General features: G+C 46.5%; 2 protein-coding genes across 2 annotated transcripts in view; one reads left to right on the top strand and one right to left on the bottom strand.

Annotated features, from left to right (window-relative positions):
• Positions 1 to 23,674, bottom strand: part of LOC120843236 — a 56,016-nt gene extending 32,342 nt beyond the window's left edge. The window contains exon 1 of the mRNA XM_040214523.1: positions 23,558 to 23,674. Within this exon, the coding sequence (XP_040070457.1) occupies positions 23,558 to 23,674 (117 nt within the window). The remainder of the gene's footprint in view (positions 1 to 23,557) is intronic.
• A 2,289-nt stretch (positions 23,675 to 25,963) lies between these two features.
• Positions 25,964 to 27,016, top strand: LOC115329166 (the record flags this gene model as incomplete). Its single annotated transcript, XM_042294702.1, has 2 exons — positions 25,964 to 26,165; positions 26,460 to 27,016. Coding segments are annotated over exons 1-2 (759 nt in total), but the record flags the coding sequence as incomplete, so codon positions are not given.
• Positions 27,017 to 27,390: the final 374 nt, after the last annotated feature.

Raw genomic sequence — 27,390 nt, 5'->3', positions numbered from 1 at the left:
TCAAAAAAAAAATAGTCTGAAAAGAGAGCCCATTGGCCAGACGTCCGCCACATCAATTCTGTTGAAGTCTTCCTCTTTCACAGTTTTGTGGAAAGAAGAGTAACTATCATGTTTTGTTTTCAACTTGATGCAGGTAAGAGGTTTCCCTTCCAGAAAGGCTGTAAGAGCTGCTCCTACCTCATCGCGCGAAGTGTCCGAACAAAGGCGGGAAACGAAAAGTGTCTTAAGCCTTTGTGATCTAGAGACTGACGACAACTTACTGCTTGCGCAGGTTCCAGATGCATGCTTGACGTGTTTCTTCCGTTGGACGAGCGTAAATCCATCAGCGTCTTTCGGTGCTACCTCGCCCGTCACCTGAACTGGCAGTGCGGAGGAAACCACAGTCACGGCAGGTTTCGACGAAGACTTGTGTATAGCAGGACGACTACTTCCAGGCGTCGCCTTGCCGCCGTCGGTCCGAGAGTCTCGGCCAAGGGCCGACGCGAAGCTCACTGGTTCAGGGCTCGGCACTTGAAGCGGTGTTGTAGTCGGGGGCGGCAGTACGGCTTGGGCGGTGAAGCGACAGAGTAGCTCCGTATTCCGGGCCAGATGCAAGTGCAGGGACGCGTTATCAGCCCTGACAGAGGCCACTTCTTCGATTAGTGAACCAAACTTGTCGTGCAGTGCCTGAAGGAGGTTGCTCACACAGCCGCACGCGCTGCAGCTACTTGAGGCGCTCGCCGTTGTTGCGTCGTCACGTTCCTAGAGGCGGTTTCCACCGATGACACTCACTTCGTCAGAGCCATTGCGTTTTGTGCAAGGTTCGCACTTTTATGTACTGGAGCCAGTCTTCATGAAGTACTCATATTCGTCGCCTATGACTCCTATGCACTTGCAGTGAAAGCGAAAACCACAACCCCAGAGCACCGCAGGAATTGCATCCGGCCGATGAAAGGTTCAGAGCACACACCGCATCCGTCCTTCGAGAACGGCATATCGCTTCGATCTTCGATAGCCAGAGAGCGCGTGAGCATGCGACTGGCCTCATTCAGTGCGCAGCGCTGAACGAGGGCAGTCGCAGAGTGGCCACTTGGTTCAGTTGTACAAATCTTTGTATCACGTTTCCCTTGTGTAAAGCCCGAAAGGACCTTTAGGGCTAAAATAAATAAATAAAAAGAAATAAAAAACTGACAAAGCTGGATCTTGGAAGCCACTACATAAATACACATGAACACAGAAAAAGCCCAAGGTCGCGATGCACTCTGCGATTGATTGGACTAGCCGGTAATAACATGGCGCAAGAAAAAACAACGAATAACATTATTACGCTTAAATAAAATTTATTTATATAATTTAAAAATATTTCGGTTGGTGTTTTGACACCTGAACACCCCCCCTGGATACGCGCCTGAATCAACCAGTACTGAAGACCGAGCGTAATAATGTTATTCGTCGTTTTTTGCTGGTGCAATCACACGCACAAGAAAAAAGAAAAATAATATATATATTTTTTTTCCTGTTTGTGTGATTGCACCAGCACCTTGAAGCACCCCCCCAAAATATTTTCTTGCTACTCCTCTGGCTTGATTGGTACTATCAGCTTGTAGCATCGGCTGCATTATGACTTCAGTGATCGGCGTGGGATGAAAATGTAAGAAAATTAAACGATATTTTTTCTAATTTCGAATTAACGCAATGACTCCGCAAGAAAAAGTATGCACATAATGATTCAGAGATTATCATGCACATACTACGTATTTTTGCTGGACTGCGCGCAGTCGTGTATCGCTACGGCGTGATGCACGTTGAAGACCCCAAGCTAACAGTGGTACAGCAATGGCAAAATTTCTCGTCTAAACGTAAACTTGTTTGGCTGCTTCTGAATTGTAAACCGACATTACACGGTATACACCGAGAAAGTGCGGAAGAAGAGGAGAGAAGAGCGCCAATGCACGTCACGACGCCGAGATCTGGTTCGATTCCTTAGTGATTAGGCCTAAACCATTGCTGCCCTTGTCTCCACTGTTCGAAGCGTTCGAATCCGAAAGCCAAACGGAGGACGCTGGCGTTCCTCATTCTAGCGTGTTCGACGAGTGCAGTAGGGACAAAGGCAGCTAGCTGTAATTCTACGCACTAATCCTTCGAAACACAGCTTGGCGCTCTGACGTCCCCGCACCTAATCGTATCCTCCTCTCCCTCAGTTTGTCTGCGTGTAAACACAAACATCACATCTATATATATGATATTTGTGTCCCTTCGGATATATACGCCTTCGGCCCCTTTTCTATATATATATATATATATATATTTATATAGAAAAGGGGCCGAAGGCGTATATATAACGAAGCGAAAAACTCGCGGTGAGAGACAACAAACAGCGGAAGTTTGATCGACAGTTTCGCTTCCAGGCGACCCTACGAAACGTCACACTCAGAACGTAACGTCAGAGGTCAAACAACTTGTACACAAAGGCAAGGTAACCATTAATGAATATAATTAGAGCTCCGTGTTTTCGGATAGATCCGAAAAACTCCGAAAAACACCCGCCGGTAAAATTTTTGTCAATTCGGATTAATCCGATAAACTCCGAATTGTTATGTGCCCCATGCCACCACTCCCCCCCCCCCCCCTTTTTCCACAACAAAAAAATGTATTTCTTTTCTTTTTTTTTTACAATTTGAGCAGCGCAGGATGAGGTCCTGGGAAAAAGACACCATAATTATCTTTCAAGCCTCGGACCGTTGTCAAAAGGAGGTCTTACGGCTTGTCTCGTCAAGGTTAGTTCAGGGAAACAGGTCATCGTACCATTTGTGTCACGACAAAAACCACTCTTTTGGCTTCCAGCTTGGGTCATGGGACTTGAGTTTTAAAAAAAGGAGAGGCTATGTTTCTGGGGGTAACAGTGAAAACTATAGACCATAGAGATTGTATAAAATAGGGAAGAGGGGCAGTTGAAACTTCTCTATTACATCCTTAACTACTCCACCTCGCGCGGCTGCGGGATAGATTGGTGGGATGACTACGAGCTTCCTTGCGGCTACCTCTGGCAGTTTATTGATTTTAAGGTATCGACGTTTATCGAAGCCACACTTGTGCGCGACTTTTGTCGTGGGACAGATTAGTATTGCCAATGACACCAACGCCAAATTCAACTGAAGAAATCTTAACTGATACAAACGTGTTTTATTTTTTTATCTGGTATACGTTTACATCCGGTTATTATTTATTATTTTTTTAATAGAACACACTGCGAAATTAATCTCCGAATTTCGGAGAATTGGGGATTTACAAAAAATAAACTCCGATAAACACCGAATTTTCGCTAAAAAATAATCTCCGAAAAACACCCTCCGATTTTCACGAAAAATAAACTCCGAAAACACGGAGCCCAAAATATAATATAATGGAGCCAAAACAACCATCCCCCGGTCGCTTTTAAATGCTTCCGAAAATTCACAAAAGTAGTAATTCAGGTCGCCCAATCAATCCGGGATAGGAACAATAACGGAACCTTTATCAGGCTATTAAGACGACCTAATTCGGCACCTACTAACAACTCTCGATTCACATGTCAAGGACAGTACCGAATTCTTCAGGGACATATTAAATTTACATATACCGCAAGGATCACATCTTGTAACCCTGGATATTGTACACAAACATTCCACTCGACGACGGAATAGCTTCTTTAATAGATATGTACGAGTCCCAAAGAAAACCAAAGAGCCCAGATGGTGACGTCATTGCGACTCTACCAAGGCTTGTTTTAGAACTAAATGTATTTGAATTTAATTATGAATATTTTAGACAGGTTATTGGTACCACAATGGGCATCAAGATGGTACCCAGTTATGCTAACATTTTTAATGGGGAAGTTGGAGCCAAACGTTTGGTGCGATTACCCCTTAAAACCACTACTGTACAAAAGATTCATAGATGATATATTATTTATCTGGACATACGGCCAGGCGGACCTGCAGGACTTCATGGTTAATTACAACGCTGTCCACCCCAACGTTACTAGATATTCTTCAGTTCACAAAGTGCGGAGCTCCACCTGACGCCTATCTGTTGCGCTCCGCTTGGGGGCGCGCGCGACGGAGTTTGCCCGTCGAAGCGCCAAACCCTACGGCCGACCCGGCGTAGCAACACGTGAAACACGTTGCGAACAGTGTGCGACGGTGTTTCCGTTTGGTTACGTTTGTGCTCGTAGCCGCGTGTGTGGTGTTTGTGCATCGTGCTGCAACTGCATGAACCATGCCACGCTCTTTCGTGCCACGGTGTAAAAACGGGCACGATTCTGTGCGGTCTGCGGGAGAGATGAGACATTTTTCCAGGCCACCCAGCGACGCTGAACGCCTTGAACTACGGAAGCGCGCAGTACCAAGGCTGGACAAAAAGCTTTCGAGCTCGTCTTCCGTTTGCGATCTTCACTTCCACGATGACGACATCTTCGAGGTCTTCGAGCACAACGTTTGTGGTGATGTGGTAGCGATACCGTGCCACGGATGGGCACTGAAGCACGACGCCGTGCCTCGCCTGTTCCCGAATTGTCCTAAGTACCTTTTTTAACCGACACGGAAACGCAGAGCACCTACTCGCAAACTGTCCCTGTAAAAAAGCAAGCGCCGAAAAGAAAAAGGTCAGCGGTCGATTGCAGCAGTTCTAGGCGAGCCGAATGCTGTACTTATTAGTGTGGAGGACACATTGAAGACCGCTGGAAAGGCTTGGCGACCAAACAGAGCTAGCTTGAGCAATGAGACTCAGGCTAGGCTTCTGGAAATGACATTTCCATGTGTTACTCCTGACCAAATGAGGGACGAGCACAGCTACTTCAGAGGCTCACCAGACGACAGTGTTGCGTATTACCTATCTGGGTATGTTGTACACAAAGTGAGCAAGCGCACAGAGTGCCAGTTGTGCCTGCATGACATTAGTTCAGCAGCTCCTGTCGTCGGTTCCGACGCATACTTGACCATATATCGGAGCTTCAAGGAAGGCAGCCGAGGCACCCCAGCATCAAGCGGCTACACTTCGTGAGAGTTGTATATGAATCAGTTTCACTTTCTCTTGATGAGGAAGGTCTCTGTGGGGACTTGTTTTGAAGGTGCTGGACGAGCTGGATGAGTGCAATCAACGCGGCTGGGTTCATGTGCCAAGTGTTGTATTGTTTCATTGTCACGCGGATGCGGTTTTACGCGAGGGATGTCAACCGTCGCCTTCAAATTCTCGAGAAAGTCGCCATCGCCAGCAAAAAAGCTCGTCTATTGTGAAACCATGTTCAACAATCCCACTGCAGCAAGCAGTGATTCTCCCACAGACGTTCCCCGAGTCACTCAGCATGACATCGCAAAGCTGAGTATCTCATCGGAATTGAATAACGGTTGTAGGACTAGGACAGCTCGTACATCACGGGACAATAACCCGCGACAGGTCAAACCCAAACCACGCTCTAGTAGCGAGTGGATAGGACGGGCGGGTCAATGGGTTGCCCGCTTCATCGCGATGATGACGGAACTACAAACATGGTTTAGCGCCCGGCGGGTAAGTGGGCCATCATCGGCAGTGACATGGAAGCAAATTCGCGCCAAACTGCTTTGGCCATTTCGTTTTTGTGCACCAATCAGTTTTGTTCCACCTCTTGATGCGACGCGACGAACCAGAAGCGGAGCCAGAGAAACCTACATCATAGTTGACATTGCCGGGCAGGAAATCGCAGCCCTTAGATACGGGTGCCACAATATCTCTTTTCGGAGACTGTAAAACAATTGTGTAAAGACCGTAGTATAACTATGGGATCCTTACAAAAAAAGTTGCGTATGGCATCGAAAGAAATAATATCCGCTAGCGAGGGAGCTCGCGTACAACTCTCCTATGATGGACGGAAATGTAGGCAATACCTTACTTACCTGCCAGGTCTCGCTTGTGGCATCATTCTTGGGAGGGATTTTATAACCTGAGAGGGCATCATCCTAGACCTCGCAATGGGAGAATACCGGTATGACTGGAACTCAACCCCTTTGAATTTTCCAGTGAGACCTCAGACAATACCAGAGCGTCTCCCACGAGGCGAAGCACGCCGTTCTGAACAAAATGCAGACGTTTCGTTGATCACCGACGTGGTACAAAATATACGTGTAGCCTTGAGTTCATTCTCTGGGACGTCTCTGGGATTCAGCACGAACGTCTTGCGAAAGTGCTGAAGCCGTTTTCTCACATGTTCACTGAGATTCCCGGGAAGACTAATATACTAGAACATCAAATCAATACCGGGGATGCCCGACCAATTCGATTCAGCGCGCGCACCTTGAGTGTTCATAAAAGAGAGCTGCTCGACCGCGCGTTAGAAGGAATGATCGAGACCAAAACGGTGCGCCCCTCAAACAGTCCGTGGGCCTTTCCTACTGTCCTGGCGCCCAAGATGGAGCAGCGTGTTTATGCGTGGACTACTAACCTCTTAACGCCATAACAAGAAGGGATGCATACCCTTTCCCATAGATCTCGTCCGTAGTGTATGCACTGGGATCGGCAAGCATTTTCACCATTCTTGACTGTAGTAGAGGGTTTTTCCAGATTGCTGTCGCCAAGGCTGACACTCCTAAGACGGCCTTCATTTGCCAGAGGGGCCTACTTAAATTCGATCGACTTCCCTTTGGCCTGTCTAATTCTCCCGCAAGCTTCCAGAGGCTCATGGACACCGTCTTGGGGGATACTAAATTTAACTGTGCAATGGCTTACATGGACGACGTAGTGGTGTTTTCAAAGACCTTGGACGACCACATTAACCATTTGCAGGTTGTTCTGCCACGGATGAATGATGCAGGACTAACGATTAACCCAAAGAAGGTACAGCTGGCGTCAAGTAGGGTAGCGCTTCTTGGATTCGTGGTGGAGCATGGATTCCTCCATCCACAGGAGGCGAAGTGTAAAGCAATGATAGAATTTCCCACTCCTCAGGACAAAAATAGTCTCAAGCGATACCTCGGCATGGTGGGATTCTACCGTCAAATTATATCGAACTGTACCGATTTGGCCCGACCTCTTCATGAGCTGCTGCGCCGGGAAGTCCAATGGAATTGGACTGCAGCTCACGAGGAATCATTTAGAACGCTGGCAGTCACCATTGCAGATACAGCGTCCCTCAGACTTCTCGATCTCAATGCCACATTTCTGCTACAAACCGACGTCAGCGAGTACGGACTAGGAGTAGTGCTCCTACAGGAACATAATGGGGCCTTAGAACCCGTTGCATTTGCGAGCCACACACTGTCGGCAGCGGATCGTAACTATACCGTTACCGAACAGGAGTGCGTAGCAATGCTATTTGCCCTAAAGTATGTACCTTTAGGGCAAATAATATTGCAAATAATACAAAAATATGTGCCTTGACGGAGCCCCCTTTACAATTAAAACGGATCACCAAGCGCTGACCTGGCTCAACAATCTTAAAAACCCAGCAGGACGTCTAGCTCGATGGGCTCTCACCTTACAGGGATACAATTTCTTTATTCAGTATCGGCCTGACAAATCCAACATCGAATCGCGCCCCCCTTCCACTCCAGGAAAAGAAAGAAGCGACGGAGTTGGTCGCTGTTACTAACGAGGAACTTTCCTTGGGTGTAGTCGTTACCCGGGAACAGTTGCTCAGAGCCCAGCGAGCAGACGATCTGTGCCAGCAGATATCTACGCGGTTAGATCAACCCACTTCCAGGGGACAGGACATGACTGATGCACCCACATACACCTACGTTCAGAGTAGCGATGGCCTTTTACTTCGATACATACCTCAAGCAGATGAGGGTGACCCTACCACGTCGCCATTTCGCATAGTCGTGCCGAAAATATTAAGACGTACTTTTATAAGTTACTTTCACGACAGTGTCCTGGCCGGTCACAGTGATGGGAAAAAAACCTACCAAAAGCTCTGCCACATTGCAACCTGGCCTCGAATGAACCGCGATGTCTTGCGTTATGCCCGCAGCTGTCCTCAATGCCAGACAGCAAAACCCCGAGGCGGGAAGCCCCTGGGTTTCATGCGGTCGGTTCAGAGTAATCGTCCTTCGGAAATTGTTGCGTGTGATATCATGGGCCCATTTTCATGCAGCCCACAAGGCAACAGGTACCTTTTTGTGGTCACCAACCACTTCTCCAAGTGGGTCGACCTTCATCCCCTGCGTCAATTTACGTCCAAGAAGATATGGGACAAACTTCGAGAAACATTCTCCCGGTTTGGGTATCCTGTTGCCCTTTTAACAGACCAGGCCACCTACTACACCAGCACTGTATTTAAAAATTGTTGTGAGATTCTCGGTATCCAATATAATTGTACTTCCCCTTATCAACCCCAGGCCAATATCACTGAAAGAGTAAATCGCAACCTCCGAGTAATGCTGATTTTGTACACTAACGAACACCGCGACTGGGACTCTTATATCCCAGAGATGGCCTTTGCTAACCATACCGCAGAAAACCGAACCACGGGATTCACACCAGCACGATTGAATTTTGGTCGGGAGCTAAGAGTACCCATGGAAAACATTATAGAGCTTGCGCCAGATGCTCGCCCGCGCCAATCACACTCAAGGTTTGCGCAAAGACTCAGCGATAATATCCGAAATACAGTGACAATGGCCCGGGGGAATATCGAACTAGCCCAATCACGACAATGAACGCAATATAATAGAGGCCGGAGAAACCTCGAATTTTCTGTCGGAGATCTAGTTCTCCGACGCACTCACCCACTCAGTAACGCCCAGCCAAGGATTTTCCGCTTCACTCGCCAAACGATGGGTAGGGCCATTCGTGGTCGAGACGCGAATTACACGCCCCGCATATCGAATACGGTGCCCCATAACCGGTGCACGCGTCGGACCTGTTAACATCAGTGGCTTGAAACCTTTTATTAAACCTGGAGAAGAGTATTGAGAGTTCAGTAACGTCGTCTCCATATTGTCTAATTGTGCCTCTTCTTGACCTCGACTACCTGCAGCCATGCCGCCAGTCCGACCGTGGTCACGGCCACGCCACCCACCCCCGCGGCGGTCGTCTTACCATCGGTCGCGCTCCCCCGGCAGCCGCAGTCTCGGCCATCAGCCGCCTCTTCAGTACCCACGGCGACGCCCCCGAACCCATGAGGTTGCGACGTGGTGCATCATGGAGCATCACAGCCTCGTGGGGTTCGCTTCCCGCCTACGCTGGGACCGACAGCCACAGGTCCCGTAAGGACTGGCACTCGACGTCCCAGCACCATTCCAGGAACGCACCCTGAATGAGCGGTGCGCAGAGGATACACCGTCGATCTACACCGAAGAAGAGCGTGACGGGTTATGCGCCCTGTGCCAGGTGCCCATGATAGCGGGGGAGAGTCATCGAGGCGGCGCTCAACGTCGTGTCGAGATCGTGCGCCGAGAGGCTTAGGGCGCCTAACCAGGCAGCACACGCACACGAAGATGTCATCATTGACGAGTTTTAATCCGCCTCCCTGCCCCCTCCCTCCTGCTTTATTCAGCGAGCCAACGGCCCCGACCGCGGTATAGAACACCAGGACCACAGTGAACGTCACCCGCTCTAGCGCAGGCGTCGAGAGTCAACACTTTTCAGTCGAAGCTCAGATTGCCAAAAGCCAGAGTCTGCTTCCACCGTCCTTCCCATCAGCCGTCGCGCCGCCCCAAGTTCTCCGATTCGCGCCCTTTCAAAGGTCCTTTGGACCGCACGTCAGATACCGTTCGGAATCCCAGTACCAATACGTTCGGAGTCCCAGTACAGTACGGTCTTCCGTTCATCTTCGAAAAGCTCAAGACTTGCAAAACCACCATGGGAGCCACCTTGGTCGACATCATACAACGACCAGTTCGTCATTTCCACCGGCGTGCGCTGCGGACGCTCGTTGCAGGGCTACCCTTTCAACCCGTGCCTGACGAAGGCCCAATACCGCGAGATGGAGGAGAAAGTGAGCTCGACTCTGCGCTTGCTGGAGGGCGAGCTGAAGACCACTTACTACCCACTGGTCGGCATGGGCAAGACGACGCAGCAGCAGCTCATCGACGACCACTTCCTCTTCAAAGAGGGCGACCGCTTCCTGCAGGCGGCCATCGCTGCCGTCAAAACCAAACGCTCCCTTCCCCGAGGAGGGGGGGGGGGGAATGTTTGGGGAACGGAAAAAGACGAGAATAAAGAGGACCGACGACCGGGGGGCGAGCGGGCGCGCGGGGCAGTAGGAGCTTGAACACCGCGATAACTGGTGTTCGTTTTCTCGCCTCCACAATATATATATATATATATGTATTACATTTTAGTTTTATTATACTTCAGGGTACTTTTAGAACCTCTAGAGACCGTAAACAAAAATAATCTCAGTTTATTCATAACTTTAATACAGTAGACCCGAAGTGCCTCAACAGATCAAAAGGAATGTTACTGTCTTTTTTCTTAATATTCAGTATAGATCTTCTAATCGGTGCCGCACTGTTTTTTTGTGTGTGTGTTTTTTTGTTTTTTTGTTTAATCGTTTAATTCCTCCCCCCCCCCCCCCCCCCCCCGGACACGAGCAAAAATAATATTTTTAATAATTAGAATAAGAATGACATCAGGTATTTGCTTTACGCCAACCAGATGCCCGAGAACTGTTTTTTGGCAAAACTAATTCAACATTTCTTTTGTTCGTATCGACTCGTATCTGACTATTAAGCGAGATGTTTATCTAGCAGACCTTCTTCCCCTGGTAAGTATCTTAAATGCTTCTTGTTCGCGAATCATAGTTCAATATTTTAAATAACCGCCTATGTACGCAGGTTCAACGTGCGTCGTTGCGTAGCAAGTGACCTTTTTTTTAGCGGTTTAAAAAAGAGAACGAGAAACAGAACGATTGACTGAAGAAGGATCTACCAGGCCCAAAACGTTGCGCATCGCCTCGTCCTGACACAGCGATTACGGGCAAACCTTTTTTGATATTTGTTACTCGCCAGTGCCTTCTTTTTATCCAGGTTTCTCTGTCCCCTCTCTCTCTCTCTCTCTCTCTCTCTCTCTCTCTCTATATATATATATATATATATATATATATATATATATATATATATGTATATATTCCATGGAACATAAACATGTCGGGATTTAGACTGTAAACCGTAGGGCTCGATGTTAATGTCCCCCTCGGGCACAGCAATCACGTCTCGTTTGATTGGTTGATGATGCGTCGGGGCCTGTACCCAACGGGGTTTTAAGTAGACCCTGATTGGATGGAACAGGCTTCGGCACACTGTCATAACCCACGAACGGACCGAAAATCGTCGAGTTTGAACGGGCCCGAGTGGCCCTGTAGTTCGCTGCGTTACCTCTGTCGCGCGCGACAGCCCTGCACTGCGGCTCAGCCGCCGTCCTCACCATGCGCGGGAGAACACTTGACGACGAAGCCTCCGCTTTTGTAACTGCTTAACTATTTAAGCTGTGCGCGGAAGTTAGTTGCAGTGTGTCATTTCTTTTTGTGTACACGTAGCAGAGCGCGTTGAAAACTAGAGAATACACAGAAAGAAGAAGAAGAAGAAACTTAGGTGTTTAATGGCACAGCGGCAACTAAGGCCATAGTGTGCCAAACACAAGGTAAGTTAAGGGCAATACTGAAAAGACCTATAGTAGGTAGTTCCATCTTAAAACTATGGAAAATGAATGGTTAAAACCAAACAAGATACAGGCCTATTAAGGCCTCCAGAAATTTTAACCAATGCTCCACTAACCAGAGGCACTCTAAAGGAATTTCATTCACGCAAGGAAGTATGGAAAATGTGCCGACCATACAAGATCGCCGGCTCTCTGCCACCACTAATTTTCAGGTAAACGTAATAGAAAAGAAAACAAACTAAATTTCATAGCCGATGTAGGATGCCAATGCGATCTAAAAACTTAAAAACTTGACGGTGCGGCACAAGAGGTTCGTCACCCAATAATAATGCCGGGTGGAACGGGACGCGATTCCGGAAAAAGGTAGAGAAAAAAGTGGTGCGTTCGTGATGGTACTTAGGACATACGATAAGAATATGCAAGACGCTCAAAGACTCGTTACAGTGTTCACATTTCGGAACTGCCTCTGCCCGTAGGACACACCCATCTCACGCATGGGTGAGATGGGACACACCCATCTCACCCATGCGTGAGATGGGTGTGTCCCAGTCTCAGACGACAGAGCACAACCTCAAAGAAGCGCACCCTGTGTCGGCAACCTGCCCATTCCCGCAGGGTAGGTTTCACACAATGAAGCTTGTTGTGTATTTCCGTGTCCCATTCTAACTGCCACTTTTTCTGGATTGCTTTTTTAAGACTGTGTTTGTAAGCAGTGTACGGAATGTCCTTGATATCCACTTGCCTCTCAATGCACGTACTGGCAGCTCTATCAGCATCCTCATTTCCCTGAATACCGACGTGACTAGGCACCCAACAGAAATTGAAGTGTAAATCTGATTTTGCTTCAGTGTGCACAATGTTCCGGAGCCTAGTAACCAAGGTATTTTTTGGTACTTCCAAAGAAGCAAGTGCCTTTAAAGCGCTGAGGGAATCAGAGTAGATAACAGAATGCTGGATAGCGTTTTCTATAATGAATTCAACAGCTAAAATTAGAGCATATAATTCTGCAGTAAATATTGAGGCTCTGGCATCAAGACGCCTAACAACCTTCCATATCTTGCTTATAACAGCACAACCAACAGCAGAGTCACTCTTAGTACCATCTGTGAAGAAACTCCTACAGTTACTGTACGTATAAGCAACCTGGGAAAACTCATGCTGCAGGGCAGCAACAGGAGTTTGCCGCTTATTATATTTGATCAGAGTAAAATTGATTATGGGTGCTACGCACTCCCAAGGAGCCACTGCCAGTGGAAGTTGGGCAACTAGGCTGAAACTGTCAAGGTTGTAAGCCTGTGAATATGTTTTAATTCTCTGCCTAAAAGGGAGTACGACAGATGGCTTGTTCTGGAATGTAGTTTCATAGCGAGAATCCTGAATTGCTTCCTGGATCGGATGAGAAGGGACAGAGCGAATTCTTAATGCATACTGGAAGCCTAAATAAAACCGTCTTTTTTCAAGTGAATATTCATTACTCTCAGCATATAGGCTAGGAATAGGGGACGTCCGAAAAGCACCAGTGGAAAGCCTCAGACCTTGATGGTGAATCGGGTCCAACACCTGAAGGGTAGATTGACGTGCGGATCCATACACTATGCATCCATAATCCAATTTTGAAAGAACCAAGCAGCGATAGAGACGAAGGAGACATTCCCGATCGCTACCCCAAGACTTGTGTGAAAGCACCTTGAGGAGGTTCATTGACTTTGAGCATTTCTGTTTCAGGTAAAGTACACGACTACGGAAATTCAACTTTTTATCAAATATCACTTAGAAACGTGTGTTCATTACGAACAGGAATTGCCTGCCCCCTTAAAGTCAGACTAGGCTCTAGGATCATGCCCCTATGTAAAGAAAAGTTGACACATACTGACTTCTCTGGTGAAAAACTAAACCCATTCGCAACAGCCCACCTCATCAGACTATTAATTCCCAGCTGAAGTTGTCTCTCGCAGACCGAAATGTTACACGAACAGCAAGAGATCTGCAAGTCATCCACGTAAAGAGAATAGGAAAGTGATTGTGGGATAGACTTTCCAATAGAGTTCATTTTTATTAAAAATAGTGTTACGCTAAGAACACCACCTTGTGGAACTCCATTCTCTTGGACGAAACTACGAGAGGAGGTTGTACCAAGCTTGACATGAAAGTATCTGTCTTCCAAAAAGCTTTTGATGAGTGAGAGCATTCGGCCACGAATTCCGTACGAGACAAGATCGTTCAAAATTCCATACCTCCATGTTGTGTCATAAGCCTTCTCTATATCAAAGAAGACAGAAACACAATGCTGTCTATTAACAAAAGCCTCACGAATAGTTTTCTCAAGTCGTACGAGGTGGTCCACCGTTGATCTGTGGGCACGGAAACCGCACTGAAACTTGTCGAGGAGGTTATTTTCCTCTAAAAAATGGACCAATCTTGAGTTTACCATTCGTTCAAAGGTTTTCCCTAAGGAACTTGTGAGGGCTATGGGCCGGTAACTTGAGGGTAATGAAGGATCTTTTCCTTGCTTGAGGAGCGGGATAACTTCAGCTCTTTTCCAAGAATCTGGAAAGACCCCTTCTCTCCAGATCTGGTTAAAAAAGCTTAAAAGAACCTGCAAGGTATTGGAATGCAAATAAATGCTTGAGCATAGAGTAGTGAATTCGATCTGGTCCCGGGGACGTATTTTTATTTTTATTTAATGCTGCCTGTAACTCTCGAAAAGTAAAAGGTCTATTATAGGGTTCTCGTAGTCCTCCAGAGCAATTTATTCTCTTTTTCTCTATAACACTTTTATGCTTTAAAAATGCAGTCGAGTAATGCGTGAACCTGATACTGATGCGAAGTGATCCCCTAGAATATTGGCCTGCTGCTCAAAACTAGGCAGTACACCACCTGGCAGAACAAAAAGCGGTATGGAGAAGGCTCGATAATCCCCATTAATCTTGTGCACTTTTTCCCAGACAACTTTTACACTGGTGTGACTATTAACGGAGGAAGTTTATTTCTTCCATGTCATCTTTTTTGATTGACGACGGACATATCGAGCCTTCGCCCGAGCCTGTTTGAAGGCTAAAACATTTGGAGGGGTCGGGTACCGGCGTAGCACATCCCATGAACAATTTTGTTTTTTTTCGAGTCTCACTGCACTCCTTAGTCCACCAAGGTTTTGGCTTAGCAGGAGGGCGTGCAGAAGACTGCGGAATAGTTTTATGAGCTGCCTCAATTATAGAGGCAGTAAGGCATTTGCAGGCATCCTTTACACCCAAGCCAACTAAAGTTTCAGGGTTAATCTCAGATGCACTTTCGAACATGGCCCAGTCTGCCTGGTCTACTTTCCAGCATGGTGAACGTGTCATGAGAGAGCATGAAGAAGCAGTGCACTTTAAAATAATGGGGAAATGGTAGCTACCATATGGGTTAGGATGCACATGCCATGAGAAGTTAGGGAAAAGTGTGGCAGTCCCAATGGAGAGATCAATGCATGATGAAGAAAGGTGTTGACAGCTAAAAAAGGTAGGCTCACCAGTGTTAAAAAGACAAAGTGTTCGAGAGAATAACACAGACTCAATAATTTTTCCTCGGATGTCACGACGTGTACTCCCCCATAGAGGGTTGTGACAATTAAAATCACCCATAAAAAGGAATGGCTCAGGAAGCTGGTCTAAAAACGAATTAAAATCTGAGGATTTCAAAGTAAAGGATGGTGGTAGATACAAAGAGCACACTGTCAGAGCTTTGTGAAGCATGAACCGTACAGCCACCGCTTCCAGTGAGGTAGACAGTGGGACCTGTACGCAGGGCACTTCTCTCGGGAGAACCACCGCAACTCCTCCAGAAGAACTGACAGAGCACGGACGATCCTTTCGGAATACCTGGTACCGTCTGAGGAAGTTGGTATGGCTGGGATTTAAATGAGTCTCCTGTAAGCAAAGCACACGTGGCTTGTGTTCCTCCAGCAAAAACTCCACATCATCCAGGTTATGTAGTAGCCCTCGACAGTTCCACTGCATTAGCACTGAAACCATTATTAAGATATGAAATTATGAGCACACGGATGAACAGTAAAAAAAAATAAAAATCATCCCTTCGGAGGTATCACAGGTTTTTTAGTTTTTTGCTTGGTTTTCGGATTCTGCCACTCCATCTCCTCCTTGTCAGACTCAGGGGTAGATGGGGAGGTGGATAGGGCAAAAGCACCGCTCTCCTGAGCTCCGCAAGCAGGCTTGCCTGCCGACTTGGGAGGGTCGGAGTTGCGAGATCCTAACCTGCGGCCACGACCAGAACCTGGCGGGAGGGTGGCAGATGTAGTGGGGAGGGATTCAACCCCGTCCATCTTCTCCACCTCCTTCTGTGCTACAGAAGCTGCATGAGGGCCATGCAGCTCCTTGGTTGCAGGCGGTCTCTCCAGGGAGTGAGGCCGAGGGCCTCGCTTTTTCTCCCTGGTAGGAGACCGTGCAGACTGTACAGGCGCAGCAGGCGCTGGCCTGTCTTGGGATGTGGGAGCAGCCTGCGAACCCTCTCCGCGAAGAGAGGGAGCCTGCTGCCCCTGGGTAGGCTTCGGGGTCCTCAGGGCGGCAGCCAGGTCTTCGAGCAAGACCTGGGTTGCCCTCGACTCCATACGCGGCGCAGGACCCCGGCGCGCCACGTCGGCATACGAGCCTTGTGCAAGGAATGACCAGCGTTTCTTGGCCTCAAGGTATGTAATGTTCTCTTTAGCCTTTAAACTCAGTATCTCCTTTTCCTGCTTCCACAGGGGACAGGCACGGGAGTACGGTGCATGGGTGCCTTTGCAGTTGGAGCAGCAGACAATGCTTTCACAGACGTCTGCGACATGTTCGTTGCTGCCACACTTGGCGCAGATCTCTCTTCCACGGCAGCTCCTGGACCCATGCCCAAACCTTTGGCACCTGAAACACCTTTGGGGGTTCGGCACATAAGGACGGACACGGCAGTTCAGATAGCCTGCCTTTACTGTTGCTGGGAGACAGTGCCGTTCAAAAGAAAGAATAAGATGTTTTGAGGGAATCTCCTGACCCTCGCGGCGAAGTATAATCCGCTTTACTGCAATGACACCCGAGTTTCGTAGGCCTTCAAGGATCTCATCCTCACTTACATCTAGCAGGTCCTCTTCGGAGATGACACCACGCACAGTGTTCAAAGTCCTGTGCGGTGTTACCGTGACTGAGGTCTCCACGATGCTCTTCATCTTCTGAATGGCCACACTTTGCTCTTGTGTGGTGACCTCAACCAGGAGGTCCCCAGAATGCACCTTTTTTGCTTGGTAGGAGTGTCCGATCAAATGCTCAAGAACCTTGGCAACAATGAACGGAGACAGCTTGGCGGCAGGGCGTTGATTGTCTTCAGAGTGAACTACAAAAAACTTAACAAAGTGTTCTGTTTCTGGTGCTTTGGCGATGACTTGTTCCGGACAGGGCCGTTTGGATGCCTGCCTGGAACCGGGTTTAGAGAGAGAGGGAGCCATAAGAGGCGGAAAGTGTTCAGAACCTGTGGTGTGCCGCCCACCACGGAGCCCAACAAGGGAATAGTTAACGGACCATAACAAAAAGGGCTTTGCTGGAACCGTTAGACTATTAGCACTGCCCAGGTACTATAACCAAGTGTGGTTTTGGACGAGGAGTCTGTCGCCACCCAAGGTTAGCCCTTGCCGCCAAAGGAAATGAAAAAAACGAAAGAAGAGAAAATGAGAAGAGTGAAAAGAAGGAGAAGACAAAGGTAAAAGAAGGGAGGGGATAGTAGAAGTGGCGATTGACTGAATCATCCTGGTCGGGCCAAGCCAGGACACCCGTCTACGGGAAGCGGGGGCCGAAGTGGTGTATTGCCTGACCCGGGGGCCCCGAAGGGTCCAAACCTACCCCGGGTTCGACTCAACCACCAGGATGCCCTTTTCCCCGGACTCGGGAAAGCCACGCACAGCCAGACGTGGGCGGGCGAACCCGCATGGCTCGGGGTCCGTGGAGACGCCACTCTCCAAACACCTGCTTTCACAGGTGCCCCCAGCGGGGACACAGAAAGAATAAAACACTTACAAACACAGACACACACAGTTCTTTCAAGAAAGAACTGTGTGTGTCTGTATTCGGCCATCACGTGCTTTATTTTTTCATTTTGTGTAACTGTTTCTTTTTTTGTTGAAGTGAAGTTTATATTTATCAGTGGCATTTATTGCAACTTCGCCTCCAAGTTTGTTAATTCTCTGCCGTCGGCCTCAAGAAGAAGCAAGGAGTCTTCTTCAACGCCAGCGAGCCAGGGAGCACCCGGATCCATCTTCCACGATGAGGCCCCGGTTCCCGACGGTAGATACACCCCAAGATGCCCATCGATGTCCGAGACCAAAACTACCTAACATTTCTACTCCATTTAATAGAAGTAGTGCTATCAAGTTTTCAGGCGCCACTCACGGAGGCGGCATACCGTTCAACAGAGGTAGCGAGAATTGATTTGTCTAGTTTTTCTTAGAGAAGGTTTTGATCAGTGTCAAACGTTTATCGCGTAAGTTTGCGCCCCGAATGAGCAATTTCCACCACATGTAGTAGTATTTTCATTAAAAAAACTAAAACATAAAAACATTCCATCTTATGTTTATGTCGACAGTGTCACGCAGTGAACACATTTCACCTCAAATCGCTTTACTGTTAAAAAAAAACAAAAAAAATATATTTATGTATATATATATATAGGCATGATGATTAAAGCTCGTGGGCCGGTGATTATTGAAATTCACAAGAAAGATCCATGGACTGAACAAAAACAAGGAAAGGTTTATTGACGTTTCGAGAGGAGGCCTCTCTTCTTCAGAATGACGAGACGAGACTAGTCCCGCCAAAAAAAGAAAAAAAGTTTTTAGTTGGGCAAGGGCACGGCGTAAGGTAATACCCTCAAGGTGGGGAGAGCACGCTTCCCGCGGCGTGCGAACAAAGGTCTCCCTTCTCTCTCTCTCTCTCACTACGGATTCCATCGGCGCCGGCAGGCGGGGGGCACGTACAGCCTCGCCGTCTGGCCGCTCCAATTTAATTCTTGGGTTCGCTTTAAGATTTAGATGTCAATGACTTGAAGTGGTGTTAGTATGCCAAAATCTTCGTTAATCCCTCTTCGCAGTGTGTTGAACTGACGAATTAGGAATGATTCCTTCTGTTCCCGCTCGCGATGTGTACCAAATCCGGATTCTAAAATTGTGACAGTTAATTTCTCAAACGAGTGATCTTTTAGTTTTAGGTGTTTAGAGAGTGGCAGAGTGGGCTTCTTTTCGGTGTCAGATCTATGATTATTGAACCTCGTCCGAAATGGAGATTTTATTTGGCCCACGTACTGCATGTGACATTCCCCACACTCCAGTAAATACACAACGTTGGCGGTAGAGCAGTGTAGATCACTCCGAATTCGGAAGGTGAAGTTTGATCCCGTGCTCCTAGCTGTCTGGGTGGGGGAGACGTGTGGGCAAACCTCACATCGCGGACTCAGGCATGGTCGGCTCCCAATGTCCTCCACCGGGGTGGTCCTGGCCCTCACAATCATGTGTTTTAGGTTTCTAGGACATCTGAATACAACGCGTAATGGGGAAGGAATTATATCTCTCAGCCTCTCGCTTTGTTGGATAATATTAAAATGTATTTTAGAATTTTGTTAATGTTGGGCGTGTTGTTTGAATACGTTAAAACTAAGTTATTTTTACGATTCTCCCTTCGGTCCGGCGGCGTGCCAGTTAGCAGTTTATCGCGGTCTAGTGCCCTGGCTCTCTCGATTGCGCTGTCAACGACGGGTGGCGGATAATTTTGCTCGATGAGGGCGCTCGGAAGGTGGGCTGCATTGGCATTAAAGTCACCCTGGTCCAAGCATATCCGTCGGAATCTGTGCGCCTGACCATACGGAATACTAGTTTTACAGTGGCGGGGGTGGCAGCTGTTGTAATGCAAGTATATCAAGCTGTCTGTAGGTTTCCTGTGGAGTTTTGTTTTTAGACTCTCTCCTACCACCAGCACCGTGACGTCAAGAAAGTTAACCTCGGTTCGGGAGTACGTATGCGTAAGTTTAATATCTGGGTGTGCCGAATTAAAATCCCTGATGAACTCCAAAAGTTGGTCCTCCGTGTTTTCCCATATTAAAAAAAATGTCATCAATGTATCGTCTGTAAAAGGAGGTTCGCAGAGGTCTGTCGAAAGAAATGTTTTTTCTAGTCTATTCATAAAGATGTTTGCGTAGTTGGGAGCCATTCTAGTGCCCATTGCGGTTCCACTGACTTGTAGGAAAAAGTTATGGTTAAATTCAAAGCTACTTAGTTCTAATACAAGGCGGGCAAGTATTGCCAGAGTGCCAGAGTCGGGGAGGTCTTGGCGCCTTACGCTCTCGTACGCATCAATTAGCGAGGCAATTCCGTCGTCGTGGGGGATATTTGTGTAAAGTGAGGAGATGTCTAATGTTACCAGGAATGAGCCAATTGGAACTACGACCGTTGAGATTTGTGAGAGAAAATGGTTTGTGTCCTTTACAAAATAATGAAATGTCGGTGGAATTTCGCTAATAAGGCGGTCTATGAAACTTGAGATAGGTTCGGTTAATGTACCAGTGCCAGATATAATGGGGCGCCCAGGGTTTCCCTTTTTATGTATTTTTGGAAGCATATAGAAACGCCCTACCTTAGGATATTTTGGTTTGAGAGAATCAAAAATCGCCGTTGATTTTTTGCCCGTGTCTTTCAGGTCCGTGAGTGCGTGCAGAACAATGGCGGATTGTGCTTTAGTAGGATCATGTTCGAGTGCCTGATAAAATGACGTGTTTCGCAATTGGCGATGGCCTTCATCCAAGTAATCATCGGTGTTCATTATTTATTTTGGGGTAGCATTTTTTGTTTTAAAATTACACTAGTATTACTGTAGCTAGAAAATATTTATTATATATCACTATTTTGAATTTTTAAGCACAAGAAAATGATTGATAAATTCTTTCGATCATCAAATCAATGCGGAAGAATAGAATTAGTGCAATTTTAGCAAATTGTTTTCACGAAAACTTTGGTCTTTTGTTTGTCAAAAAGCTGTATTCCTTTCTTTTTTGTGATTTAGTTTTCTTGACATACGTTAGTTTCCTAATTTTAGTTTATATCATTAACGTTCTAATTTGAGTGAAAAAATATGACGTCACTGGCGAACGAAGTCGGAGGTTGAAATACAGCACAGCGCATCGATTTGCTAAGACCACTGCCTTCTGCTCGTGTTCAGTCCGATATAAAACTCTGATGGGTGATAATTATTCGATTTAAATACAAAACAGATGCGCATATTTAAAGCATAAAGCGGCAAACAAACGCTAAATAAAAGCAATTTTTGTTTAAAACTAATTGTGCGGAAAAGTTTCGATTTAAATTATACTAGAAAAAACGGTCTGATTTAGATCACGACTCAAGTCATCTTGATTTTTACTCTCCACCCTGGCTAGAGCCCTCGTTCCACTTGTATGTCAACCGATTTTGCGTGGGTGCTACCTTATTTCATTATGACATCGCCGGGATAGAGGAAATGGAACCTTTATTTTTTTTCCCCTTTCGAGTGAGGTAAGAATTGAAACCACTCCTTATTTAAGAAGTGCTGAAATCTGAAGATTTGGAAATGCGTTCTCGGTATGCTATATAAATGTAATTTTCATATAGGTATATAGAAACTACTGAGGTGGCAGCCTTCTACGCTGGTTATATCCCCCCCCCCCCCCCCCCCCGCAAAAAAAAAAACAATTTTTTTTTACGTAGTGTTCTAATGACTTTGCCTATTTTATTTTCGTCGGGCAACGTCTGACCTGATGGAGACCGTTTTTATAGTTTAAAAATAAATTTTGCTACTGAAGTAGAGAATGACCGCGTGCGCAGAAGGCATTCCTGTATACTTCAGTTGAGTGAATGTATTTCAGTGAACGCTTTATTCGTTAATTCGTAGGTAAGCTCTTCTCCGAATCTGTCAAAAGGCCCGTGAGGCTTTTCTCCGCATCGGAGAGTTTTGCTGTGATATTTTTTTCGGTAAGCTTTTTTCCGCAGCCCCGTTGTGCCAAGCTCCAAGCCATGTAGCAGCAAGAGAAATCCTACAAGGTACACTGCGCGACACTGTTAGCTGGAAAGAAGACCACGGCTCATCGCCGTTCTCTTTCTTTATTTGAGCATTGAAGGACTGCCATTAAAACTACTACAGTACTACGCTCCAAAAAATTTCTGCGCGTCTACTTACAAGCAAAACACTCAAAAACACAGTCTGCGATCTACGAAATCAGCTCAGCGAATGATGAGGCGGAACATCCATTTAGACTTAGAGATGAAGACTGCGCTGTTGCATTACCCATTGCGAAGCTTCATGCTTGCATTGCGTAATGCCACAGCGCAGACTTCATTTTGAGGTCTAAACGGATGTTCCGCCTCATAATTCGCTGAGCTGATTTTGTAGATCACAGAGATTGGCTCTTCGAATATTTTGCGGGTAAGTAGAGGCGCAGGCATTTCTTAGAGTGTAGAAAGTAGCCAGTTGGGCTGCCACTTCTTGTGGTAAATTATAATACGAGCAACTAACCGTTCAAGTTAAAATGCGGAAACGCCCCGAAGTTACGTTCGCGCTAACAGTGTCGCGCAGTTTACACAATGTGGTTTCAAGATATTTTCTTTAAACTCAATCCCCGTATAAAAAATCCGATATAATCAATGCAGTCACTGAGAACTGCGCATTGACCTAATAATAATATAATGTATTCAGTGATCTCCTCCAACAAGAATATATGAGTAACAGAATTTTGCGCATAGGGCTCATTTTAGGAATTCAAATTAGCTCTGAATCACCAAGTTCCTCAGCTCGGAAGACGCGAATATTAAACCTGATTCTTGCGTCACAGAAGCATATTTATGAACGAAAATTAACTGAATTAAATCGCAATGCTCTCTGTTAAACTGTAGGACTCTTGTAACGTAATGACTTCTGAAGTTATTTTTTGTTGAACGAGAGACACCACTACCTTCCCGCGTTAAAGATCTGCTGTGCAATTTTAGGAAGAAAGCGAGTCTGAAAGAGATGATTCATACTCTATGTTTACTCTCGATAGACACTCTCCTTTTGTGTTCCTATAAAAAGAGTTTTTTTGTTTCTTTATTTCTTTCATGTTTGTAAGGGTTCTTGAAGTCTAAACACCAACTGAGGACAAATAAATCCAGCTGTGTTAGAAACCTCTGTTTATCCGACCTTTCTCTTTCCCAGTCTCGGGGAGCTTTTCTGTCTTCTTTTCTTCTGCATCACTGTTTTTGCTGTCGTGAAGCACATGAAACCGTTGTTTCAAATTTTGTGACTCTCATTATAAATTCACGTATTTACTAGACGCTCCAAGTAGGCGGAAAATGATAAAACTCGAACTTTACATTGTAACGAATGACAATTAATGAGGTGACGAAAACTGAAGAAAACAAAACGTTTAATTGGGCGAACTTGTGCCCAAAGAAAAAAGGAAGCAAAAGATAACAACAGAACGTCGCAGGCGTCGAGGCTGGTCTAACAGCTAAATCGAAACGCTGGGACGAGACTGACTGCGGCTCGCCACGCGGAGCCCCTTATGTACACGCGTTGGCTTCTGGAACAGTCGGCGTAAATGGTTTGGCCCGTAGAACATTGGGAATTCGCACAAGAGACAGGGCTCGCGAATTTACCAGAACATTAAACTAAAAGAATAAAAAGATGCGGAAGTCCCAGGAATCGATCACTCCGGGCATCCGCATGAGCGTCAAGTGCGGTAACCACTCGGCCAGGCACGCGCATGCACGCCGACGCGCGTGGCAATATCAAATTCGCTTGTCGTTCTCAATTTAACAAAAAAAAACAAAAAACAACTGTAACAAGCCGGAAATGCTAATTTGCAAAAAAAAAAAAAATTATACAAAGAGTGGCAAAGGAATAGGTAATAATACTAATAAAGCATGCTGACCAAAATTCAGATCAACGGTGCTTACCAGCCTAATGGCTTGAGCGTTATCATATATATATTCAACTGCGTCCGTAAAATCAGCCTGGGCCAAGTTGAGTTTTAACAGAAGGCATAACACGGTGGCTTGCATTGTCCACGCCATCTGGTTAACCTATGAAGAAAAACTGTGTGTAAGCAGAGTATTTTTAGGTGGGAAAATACAGTTTTTATGCAATCAATAGTCAGAATTTATTTAATGTTCTTGTTAGAAATTGCTCTCCCCCCCCCCCGCAAGTTTTCATCTTCCTACACTACTATCAACATCAAGCAAAGAGCAACACACATGAAAGCAATAATATTACAATCATTTAATTGTTTGTGAAGAATGTAGGTAGAAGTAATGCGCTAGTTATCAAAATGCTCCAGTAAACATCAAATGCCGCAAAGGAAAAACGAAACACCGTCTGACTAGAAATTGGTTCCACCGTTTCACCACGTTTCACAAATCAAGAAACAAAACCAAAACCAAAAATTTTAATTGAAACGTTTTTTAAGCCCTATTGGGCATGGACTTACGTTTCTCGTGTCATTATCTATTTCACTATGCAGATTTAGGAGTAAATATTTTCCCAAATGTCTGATTGCACTGCATTTTTGCGTACATACTTTAACTTTGCGTGCTTGGCTTGTGATCACAAAGAGTGTGCACGTATAAAAACTGCTCTGTACTCCCACAAAAAAATTAGTCCTGAGGACACTTCAGCATCACCTTTGACAGCCCTGTTACACGGGCACAATTAACTGCGGTTAACTCAGCTTTAACTGCTGCCACGCGTCACCACAGTTACCGCACCATAGGACCGTAGGAGGATATAGCAGTAGAATTTCATCTCCGATAGGAACTTTTCCGGAATCCAGATGGCGCTGGGAAGAGAGCCTTCCCACTCACCTGCTTACGCGATATAGTGCTATTTCAAAAAAAAAAAAAATAAAGAAAAAGTTGTCTTTTTTTTCCGGTTAGGGAGCCTTCATGTGCGCCTTGCTAAGGTGGTGGCACCCTTTGTAATACCACTCGCCGACAAACCAGCAGCCATTTTGTTCTCGGCGATAATTCGTGCGGCTTATAACCCTCCCGGAAACAAGCACCTTATCTCACAAGTTTGGAGCAGCGTTGTGGAACCCACGGAGGGAGGATTAGCATTTCCCCCTCGGATGGGGGAACAGATGGACACAAAGGCCACTTTCCGGCGCACGGGAAACGCACGGGGAAACAATGAGGAACAAAATGGCGGCGGGAGAAAGGGAAACAGGCAGTTGGCATCACTCTATGCGAAGCGCACACGAAGGCACCCTAGCTCCGGTTATCAGCGGACGGCTTGACCCTGAAAGCGCCCCACATAACCTACCCATCCCTTCACCCCGCCATGCAAGCTGCGAAAAGTCTTTTTTTCTTTTTTTTTTCTGCAGTTTAGAAAGAGGATAGCAGTAAGGGTTGTAGGCCTCCAAGCCCATCGCGAAGGAGGCCCTTTGTCCCATTCTTACCGGATTAGGAAGAAAAAAAAACGCCGTTAGAGAACGCATCATTTCGCTGCCCGGTTTTACTTCGGAAAAATATCTTTCTCCGTTTTTTTGGGGGTATTTCGTGTTCCGAGAATTTTCGCACGATACGGTTTTTAAATAGCGTGTAGATTAATAATAATAATAATAATAATCGTTTATTTCACCATAAGATTTTTATGGTGGCGATCAGAAACAAAAAGCTGTAGAAAACAGCTTGACGAGGTCCCCGAACCGCCTACGAGCAGCAGAGCAGCGTGATACTCCCAGTATAAAATACATACCGAGCACAAGCTATAGAAAGGATATCAGAAAAAGACCTTCGTCATCACACACTTTGTTAGGGCTGATTCACAGGATTGTTAACTTTTTGTCACTTTCTAGTTTTTGAAAAAAAATGAAAAAAGATACGTGATACAATCGCGACATAACTAATAAAAAACAGGAGAAAAGGGTTTATGCACACGATCGACATAAAATAGAAGGGTCCGAATATCCTTGACAGATAATTTCTCCCAATCGAAGTTTTGTTCGGGAAATAAATTTAATAATTTTGGAATAGTGTATCTGAGCATTTGTGTTCCGTAGTTCGTTCTGGGAGTGACCACCTCCCAACAGCTCGCAGAACGAGTGGGATAAGGATGAACATATTGGGAAAGCCGTCCAAGGCTCACTAGAAAGCTAGTATTTCTAATTTCTTCCACTTTTAGAGTAGTGGAAAGTCTGTAGTCGTAGAGAGAATATATACTAATAATGTGGAACTTCTTGAATAGATTGGCTGTAGGATGAGCAAAATCTACATTCGCGATTGCCCTCACGGCTTTTTTTGCAAAAAATTTATTTTATCAAGATTTGTTAATGTCGTCTTACCCCAGACTAGGTGGCTGTAAATTAAATGGGAATAGAACAAGGAGTTACATCACTGGCAGAACAAGAAGCAACCATACAGCAGGGCCTCAATGTTATCCGCGATTATGTACAAAGTATTGGACTCAGTTGCTCACCCGAAAAGTCGGAGTACGTAGTTATCCTAGATTCCAATACTAAAGATGCCGAGAAGACTAGGGACCTCATCCGTCTCGAACTCAACGGAACAAGTATCCCACGGAGACCGCATATCAGGATCCTTGGGTTCTATCTGAGCCAAAACGGTAAAGCCGACCACTGGCTTAAATTAGTCACCAAACAGATCAATCAGATCATCCACATACTCGGGCGAATCACTCGCAAAAAGCGAGGCCTCCGCGAGCACGAACTCCGGAAAACCATCGAAGCCCTAATTACCTCCAGAGTGATGTATGCGGCGCCCTACATGCGCCTTACAAGGACGCAGCACAAACATTTAGAAACACAACTGCGGAAGGCAACACGACTTGCCCTTGGGGTGCCCCGTTTTGCACCGATCAAGAAATTACAAGAAACAGGCCTCTTTAACACCCTTGAGGAGCGCATCAGCTTCCACCACTCCGCCCAGTACCAGCGCCTCCAAACATCCACACAGGGCAGGAACATCCTCAGAAGTCTTCATTTCGACATATCCAACATGCCTGACATCCCGCCACTGGAACCACCATGGGACAGTGTGCCAAGAATAGAGATCAGGCCAATACCAAAGAACATGCACCGCATCGAGAACAAGGCCCGGCGGGAACACCGCACATTCCACCTTTCACATAACACTACCACCACATACTACTACACGGACGCCAGCTACAACAACGAGACAAAACTAGGCAACACAGCTGTTGTTGGCCCAGAATTCAAGAAGGCCCATCACCACTCCAACGCCCCTACGTCAACATCACTTGAGATCCAGGCCATCGCAGAAGCCATCCAGCAGCACAATGGTACCGACAACATCACCATACGCACAGATAGTCAAAGCGCCATACGCCACTTCAGACAGAACACGCTACCGGTTCACATCAGAGCTGTACTAGTCAAGCATATGTACGAACACCCCAAACTCCACGTTTTCCTAGAGTGGATACCAGGTCACCAAGGGATCTAAGGGAACGCTCTAGCCCACGAGCTCGCCCGCGACCATGCCCCCCGGGGCCCTCCGACTCCCTGGCCGCAGGACTACGACCCGTACGATCATAGAAAGATCCTACACAATGAGCGCACCCGTGCACTTAAAGAACTCAGGCATAATAACACATCACTAAGATCTCCATCGCGTATGCTCAACAGAGAGGATGCCACCATCATACGTAGAGCACAAACCGGCACGCTCCTTACGCTACACCACAAGCACCATATCTCAGGAGCGCCAGGTACGCCCAGATGCAGAAGTTGTGGAGGCTACCCGAACAATGAGCA

This window comes from Ixodes scapularis, unplaced genomic scaffold (genome assembly GCF_016920785.2).
Source record: "Ixodes scapularis isolate PalLabHiFi unplaced genomic scaffold, ASM1692078v2 PGA_scaffold6__148_contigs__length_123643588, whole genome shotgun sequence".
Taxonomy (NCBI): Eukaryota; Metazoa; Arthropoda; class Arachnida; order Ixodida; family Ixodidae; genus Ixodes; species Ixodes scapularis.
This window is presented reverse-complemented; position numbering and strand designations above follow the sequence as displayed.